Below are 7,740 nucleotides of genomic sequence, written 5' to 3'. Positions count from 1 at the left end.
TTTCATTATTTAAGCAAAAACCTCTGTAGTTGTCATATATTATATAGTGACATTTTAAAAAACTAATATTTGCATAAATACCCCGTTTTGGACGATTGGACTATTTGCTTAAAGGAACAAAAACACAAACTGAAATATTTTTGCTTAGTCATACCCAGCTATCAAGCCCAAAAAACAGTGTCATATCTGAATGTTCCTTTATTTTTTTTATAATGAGTAACATTCATATTTTTTTGGGTGACTATTAGTACATTCATATAGTCCAAAAAATATAATATTATATATAATTTTTATAAATTTGATTAATTGAGACACAAATTTTATATAATTAGTTAATGCTCTTCTATGTATGTATGTATGTGTGTAGAGAAAGAGAAATTTGTTAAAATAATTTTTATTTTTCAACCAATTTTTAGAAAAATAAGTTAAATGTACACTTGATTCTAATATAATATTAAAATTCATTATATATTACTAATTTTATAATCAAAATACATCACATGTCGCTCGTTTATTGTAATTGAAATCAAATCTTTTTCTCTAAAATTAAAAAGTTTTCCCTCCTCACTCCTTTTTTCTATCTCTCTCATTCCTTCACTCACTTTATTTCTCTTATATATAATTATCAATGACTAATTACAAATTTAACAATCAAAATATACAACATGATATTCTCTAATTACATTCAAATTAAATTAAAATTAAAATTAAAATTAAAATATAACTATAGTATATTTTATATTTATATATTACTAACTAATTTAATAACTAAAATGTGTCACACAACATTCTCTCATTAAAATTTAGAGAAAATATTTTTCTCCAAAATTAGTAAACCTTCTTTTTACATTCTCTTATCTACCTCTCTCTTTTCTTTCTATTTGTCTCTATCCTTCCCACTCTATATAATTTATAATTTATATTAGTAATCTGTCAAATTAAAATATGTTATTAGATATTTTTTATTATAATTAAAATAAAAAAAATTTAGCTTCCAAAATTAATAAACCCCCTCTCTCATTCTTCTTCTTTATCTTTCTCTCTCTTTTCTCTCATTCTCTATTTCTCTCTACCTTTCTGTTTTACAAAAAATAAAATTAACAACATAATATAATTTAAATAAAAATATTATTATTTGCATATTTTTTATTTAGCTTCAAATTTTTACTGCTTATCTTTTTAATCTATATTTTTACTTCTTTTTCTTCAAATATTTATTACATATAATTTAGAGAAAATATAAATGTTATAATTAAAAGTTAGAATCAATATTCAATTGTTTTTAAAAAAATAAATTTGAGTTAATTTTATAACTATCAATATAAATTTTTTTATGCTAATATATAATTATATTTTTATATATATAAAGAAAAAATTATTATTTTTAAATAACAAGTACAAAAATTAATTATTTCTATTTGTGCAACAGACTTAACACATAATTAAATATAAAAGTATACATGTTAAATTCTTTTAAATTTTAGATAATAAATATTAAAATTAATTATTAGTAAAAAATTGAACTGTTTCATATGAAAATAATAACTAAAAATTTATTATTTAATTTTTTTATCGACAGAAATTCTGTTCTTCTTAACCAACGGAGACTTTTATCTCTTACGACTTTTTTCTAAATTTAATTTAATGCTATAAATTTTGTGTCATAATCAAAATTTATATTCTCATAATATTATTTCGGGTAAGAATACTAGTATATTAAAAAAAACACAACCACCTTATGCTAACAATTAATCTCTTCTTGTACCAAAAACAAAAAAATTACTCTTTTCTCGCCTAATTCTCTGCTACCTCCGTAACTCCTCATTTCTGGCCTCTATTAAATTGGTCTTCTATACTAATAGCTCTGAGATTGAGAGTGGTTTGAAGTGTGCGAAGATGGAGATTCTGTTTTGGTACCGCTGCTTAGCATTGTTTTCATTGTATACACTGCGTTCGAATCCGAAATGCTAATGCTGTCGCCAGTGATCTTTGCTGTTGGAACTGAGATATCATTGGCTACCATTTTTTATGAGCTAGGCACCTGTGATACCTTTTTCTTTTGTTGTTTTTTGGTTAGTATTTGGTGTAAAAAAAAGGCCCAGACCAGAACACAAAATCCATGCCCCAACCCGAACGAATTTGATCTCCCTTCTTTCCTAAATCTACTTGCTGCAACTTTGCTCCATTTCCATGGCCGATGCTTTCAACAAATTGACACCGCGACATCGCCTCCCCCATGCAAAGAAGACGCAGCTCTCGTACCTCGTCATTACTGTGTCGACTAACTTTATGTGTTGCCGTAACGTGAACCGCCGTTGTCGTTAGGACTCATCACTATCTTTTCTTCACCGCCACTTGTTATGATTCCGTCCTGGCCCTGACGAGGAATTCTTGACTTCTCTCTGATCGGGATAGCTGTGATATTTTGAGTTGGGGTTGATGGGTTGATTTGGGCTTCAAAAAACAGAAGCCAATATTTGAACAACAAGGACCTCAATCGACGCTGGAAGAAATGTTTTTAATAACGGGCCTGCTACACATACAAGCCTACAAGCAAACAAGTTGGCCCAGCCCAAACAGAAATCACGCGCATGAAGAGAGATAAGATGGCGCGTCAAAATCACGCGCTCAACATTCGAACGGTTACGTATGGCAGACTCTTCCACTTCTTCCACTTCTTCCATTTCTCAAGGCGCTTTCAAAACAACGAAACCCTCTCATTTTCGAGCGAAAATCAAGTTTCAAAATATAGAAATCGTAGTTCAAAAACTGCATCAAAACACCATCAACCTCTCTGTGAAGAATCTGAAGAAAAAACAAACCAAGAATACTCAACGTAAGTCCATTAAAATACTGTATATTTTACTTTTCTTCTACGTCGTTCTTCTAGGGTTTACTATTACTCTTGCTTCTTTGTTACACTGTTCTAAGTTATACGTCGTTCTTCTAAGTTCTACGTCGTTCTACATTGTTATTCTAAGTTCTCCTGCTATTTTTGTTGATTTTTGGGGGTTTATTCCGTAGATTCGGGGGTGTAAACTGCTTAACATTGTAATGTGGCTTGATATTGAAGCATGGTTGAGTGATATCTGACTGATATCTATATGGATGTATCTGAATAATATCTATGGGTGTATCTCACTGTAATCAATGGGTGTATCTTGTTTGACATCTTTGGGTGTATCTGAATAATATCTATGGGTTTATCTCACTGTTATCAATGGGTGTATCTGACTCATATATATGGGTGTATCTTACTGTTATCAATGGATGTATCTTTTTGTTATCAATGGGTGTATCTGAGTCATATATATATGGGTGTATATTACTGATATCTTTGGGTGTATTTTTAGTTTCAGAGAAAATGGCAGCAAGAAACCAAACTAAAGACCTTAAATGTGCCACACATCTCCTGAATGATAAGTTCAGAAACATGACTGAGGAGAAGAAGGCGATTGTGAGGGATCTTGGATTCGGTGGGTTGATGCACATCCCACCACTGAGGGTGGATCACCAACTCTTAAGGGAGCTGGCAAACAACTTCAAACTTGGGGAGAACAAACTGAAGACAGGATATGGTTCTTTCCAAATAACCCCAAAAAAAATAGGTGATGCGCTTGGCATCAATGCAACAGGTAATTAGCTCAAAATTATAGATGAATATTAAGTTGTTGCTTGGGTGTATATTAACCTGATGCTTGGGTGTATTTGAACCGACTTGGATGCTTTGTTGTCTTCCTTTTTGTAGGAGATCTATTTCCTGAGAAAGTTGACTATAAGAAACTTTCTGATGATGACAAAATAATTTATAGAAGATTCCAGGGTAAGACCCTCAAAAGTCTTACCGATGAAATGATGGAAATCGGCGTTGGCAACGAAGAGGAACGCCTGATGTTCAAGAGGATATTCATCCTCTACATACAGATGGCGTTCCTTTTGCCAACGACGATAAACAAAATATCGCCCGTGCACCTGGTCCCAATTTTTAAGATGGACGGCATAGAGGAGAGAAACTGGGGGGGCATGTTTTGACCTTCATGATCAAGGGCATAACAGACTATCAAGAGAAGAAAAAGAAGGCAATCAATGGCTGCCTCTTCGCCCTGATGATAATCTACTTTCATCTTTCAAAAAACATAGGCAAGAACAGGGTTGAAAGACCACCAAAGCCATGGATTGCCAACTGGACTAAGGAGCAGTTGGTGGAAAGAATGAATGCAGAGAGAGGAAATTTTGGTGAGTAATCATAATAAGTTGGTGTATTTTATTTACCCGAATGGTGCTAACTAAAATATCTCATGTTTCAGGGGATTGTGAAGTTGGCGGAGACAAGAGAAAAAATGAGAAAAAAAGAAAAAAAAGAAAAAAAAACAAGAAATAAAAAAAACAAAAAAAAGGAAGGCGAACCCAACATCGTCTTCGGACACAGAAACTACTGACAGTGACACTTCTACCTCTGAGTCTGAGGCTCAAGAAGACTCAGAGGATTCGGGAAGAAAACACCCCAGCAAAAAGGGGAAAAAGTAAGTACCATACTTGGGTGTAATTTCTTTTTCGGTTTGGGTGTATTTTGTTTGTCCACGTTGGGTGTATGTAGCTTATTAAGCAGGGTGTGTTTCGTTTGCTGAGTTGGGTGTATATTGTATATTTAGTTGGGTGTATCTCGTGAATTCATTTGGGTGTATTTTTAGTATGTTCTAAATGACAATTGTTTGCCTTCCAGAATGGACTCAAGAAAAAGAAAGCAGAGGCAAGAGGAGTCAGATTCTGACTCAGAATCTGAATCTGAACCAAGTGATGAGTAATGTCCTGAAATTATTACTCCTTTCTTTTGGCTTCTTCATAAAGATTTTGTGTATTAACTGAAGTGTCTTTTATTGACTTATAGGAGCGAAGAATCATCACCTGGGAAGAAGGAGAAGAAAAAGAAAAAAACAAAAATAACTCCAAAAAAGTAAGCAATTCTTTGGATAAAATTCTGTGATAAAATTAATTTTTTATTTCTGATTGGTACTGTTTTTTTTTCCACCCAGAACACCACAAAAAAAGAACAAAGTTGTTGTGGAGGATTCACTTCCTGAAGAAGATCAATACTTTGACGGGTATAGTACCTCGTAAGCTATACTACGGTCTATCATCGTAATTATTTTTGTTAACGTCTTATTTTATGAATGTAGTGAGAGATATGAAATATCGAGTGACGAACTTGATGAATGGCTAGGGGAAAACGTTCATAAATCTGCTGCAGAGGGGTATGTCTTGCTGGGCTGTGTATTTGAGATTTTGGTGTCTTTTGTTTGCTAATAACTGTATCTTGTTTCGCAGGGACAACCAAGCTGACCTGCGATCGACAGAAGGTCGCTATGTGTCCTCTGAAACGTAAGAAGCTTTATTATTTAATAAAATCTTGTTATCATGATTTGGATGTATTCTGTGATACAATTTGGGTGTATTTTGTGGATCAAGTTGGGTGTATCTTGTTTACTAAGTTGGATGTATATTTCGTTTGAATAACATGAAATCTGTTTAGACTACCGGCTGTGAACTTGGGAAGTGATGATCCTTCCTCTCAAGCACGCACAGAACAGAGTAGTGTAAACCAGCCGTCTCAGAGCATGTAATTTCTCTTTCAAATAACCGTTACTTTTGTTCTTCTAATAACTTTTACTTCTAATTCTGTATATATTTTTTTTAGAAAAAAAAGCCCTTTATTATTTTATTCAAGAAAAAAAGGCAGCAAAAAAAAGCAAAAACTGCAATTATGTAAGTTCTCAAAAAACAAAGCCCGTCTTCTTTTTGAATTGTTCGGGTGTATTTTTTGACCTTCTTTGGGTGTATTTTAGGTTGACTCCGAATGATTCCAATATGATGGTTGTTAGGGAACAAACGCCGTCGGAAGCGCTTGCAATGTGAGTTTTCCAAGAATATTTCAACCTTATAACCTTATTATTTTCAAATACGTTGTTAACCTTTCATTTTTATTCTTGTTTAGAGTCCCGATCCAGTTTTTTGTGCCGGCATCCCAGCAAACAACCACTGACGCAGATTCCGAACCAACCCCTATGCTACAGATTGAAGGGGCTAGAGAAACGTAAGAAAATAATATTGGGTGTATATTTATTTAGAGTTTGGGTGTATATTTGATAACAGTTTGGGTGTATATTCTTCCTGATTAATTTTGTGTAACTGTGCAGCACTCCTGAAACCCCCAAACAACTTCAAGAAACAACACCCAAGCTTCCCCCAGCTCCAACAAAAATGTAAGTTCATTAGACTAGAATCAATCTTTGCTTATCATCTGTATATTCTTATTCTTACTCTTATTCTTATACATAATGATGCAGTCATCCAGACGCAGAGGACGCTGCTGCCCTGTTGATGATGGCACGGACAGCAACCTATGTTCCTAAAACAGATCCGGGGATGCCATCATTCAACCTCGGATTGACAGATTCAAGCCAGGAGGGGGCGTCGACGCAGGAGACAGAAAGGGAAAAATCTCCAGAAACTGCAACTATGCTAGAACAATTGGACAGTTTGGTCCAAAAGTTAGCAAGCAGTGCGTCAAAGGGAAAAGACGAAAGTCCACAAATTCAGAGGGAGACTGGGGGAGAAAGTTCTGCAAAGTTTGAAACTCCTGGGGGAATAAATCAAATTCCGGATGATATGAAACAAAAGTGCTACATCTGGGGGACGAGACTGAAGGAAGACGCAGATGGCAATACTAACGAGTATGAGGAGATGTGCACTCTGATTGGCCAAGGAGAATACATTTTGATCAGAATGCACCTTGCATCCCTCCAGGCAAAAAGTGATATAGAATCTCAGGTAATTTTAGACTAACATTAATGTTTTTACACCAAAGTCAACTGCGACGTTTATTAATGTAAAATTGATTTCGGCATATATTTCTAGATTGTATCTGCCATCTGCCTCATCCTAAACCAGAAAAATGAAAAGAGGTTTCAGGAACAAATATACTGTCTCCCCCCTGATATTGTGGTAAGTGTTACTTCTACGAACTTTGGGTGTATTTTATGCTTTGATTTGGGTGTATTTTGTGCTTTGATTTGGGTGTATGTTGTGTATTTTCGGTTTTTCATTTCTTGTATCGCAATTCTTGCAGAGCATGGCACTTTCGGATCACCCAAGGGGGGAATTCATATCCCCGAAAACGAACAAAGAATTCAGGGTGGAAGCCTACCCGAGTTTCATTGAATTCATAGATAGAAAAAAATTAAGTTCGCATCCATATGTAAGTTTTCGTTTCGTAAATTTGTTAGTACGCTTATTCACTTATATGCCAAATAAAATAACAGACTGTTGAAATGTGGCAATCCTTCAGATTTTTGCTCCTGTTTGCCACTCGGGACATTGGTGGTTATGGCTGATAAATACAACAAAGCGGAAATGTCAAATACTTGACCCGCTACACAAAAAAGCTCCAAGCGATGAGAGAAAGGACATTAATAAATTCACTGTAAGTTGCCTCTGTCTTCTTTACTTTAATAGATAGGTCTATTTTGAAGGTTGAGTTGGGTGTATATTCCATATTCAGTTGGGTGTATCTTGTCCATTCATTCGGGTGTATTACTGATTTGTTTTGGTATTTAAGGGATATATATTTTCAAGATTGATAACATATGCCGGCGGGAAACCTCTCGAGAAAGGTGAGAAGGAGAAGGAAATTAAAGCCTCATATGTTAAAATTTCAGGCCAAAAAACAAGGTATAAATTTGT

The 7,740-nt window shown here is 34.4% G+C and overlaps 1 protein-coding gene across 1 annotated transcript; it reads left to right on the top strand.

Annotated features, from left to right (window-relative positions):
• The first annotated feature begins 4,724 nt into the window (after positions 1 to 4,724).
• Positions 4,725 to 6,754, top strand: LOC130949971 (uncharacterized). Its single transcript, XM_057878554.1, has 11 exons — positions 4,725 to 4,801; positions 4,889 to 4,954; positions 5,034 to 5,102; positions 5,178 to 5,252; positions 5,326 to 5,379; positions 5,531 to 5,617; positions 5,844 to 5,909; positions 5,993 to 6,091; positions 6,195 to 6,260; positions 6,345 to 6,626; positions 6,706 to 6,754. The coding sequence occupies exons 1-11, from the start codon at positions 4,725 to 4,727 to the stop codon at positions 6,752 to 6,754; spliced, it is 990 nt and encodes a 329-aa protein (XP_057734537.1).
• The last annotated feature ends 986 nt before the right edge of the window (positions 6,755 to 7,740 follow it).

The sequence above is a fragment of the Arachis stenosperma genome, chromosome 9 (genome assembly GCF_014773155.1).
Source record: "Arachis stenosperma cultivar V10309 chromosome 9, arast.V10309.gnm1.PFL2, whole genome shotgun sequence".
In the NCBI taxonomy this organism is placed as follows: Eukaryota; Viridiplantae; Streptophyta; class Magnoliopsida; order Fabales; family Fabaceae; genus Arachis; species Arachis stenosperma.
Note: the sequence above shows the minus strand (reverse complement) of the source record. Positions and strands in the feature narration are given on the sequence as shown.

Bases quoted from the DNA above. Each gene is read 5' to 3' on its own strand.
- LOC130949971 (XM_057878554.1), top strand. From the start codon at position 4,725: ATGGACTCAAGAAAAAGAAAGCAGAGGCAAGAGGAGTCAGATTCTGAC. The intron at 4,955-5,033 runs GTAAGCAATTCT...TTTTCCACCCAG, and splicing joins ACAAAAATAACTCCAAAAAA to AACACCACAAAAAAAGAACA. The intron at 6,627-6,705 runs GTTTGAAACTCC...ACGAGACTGAAG, and splicing joins GGGGGAGAAAGTTCTGCAAA to GAAGACGCAGATGGCAATAC.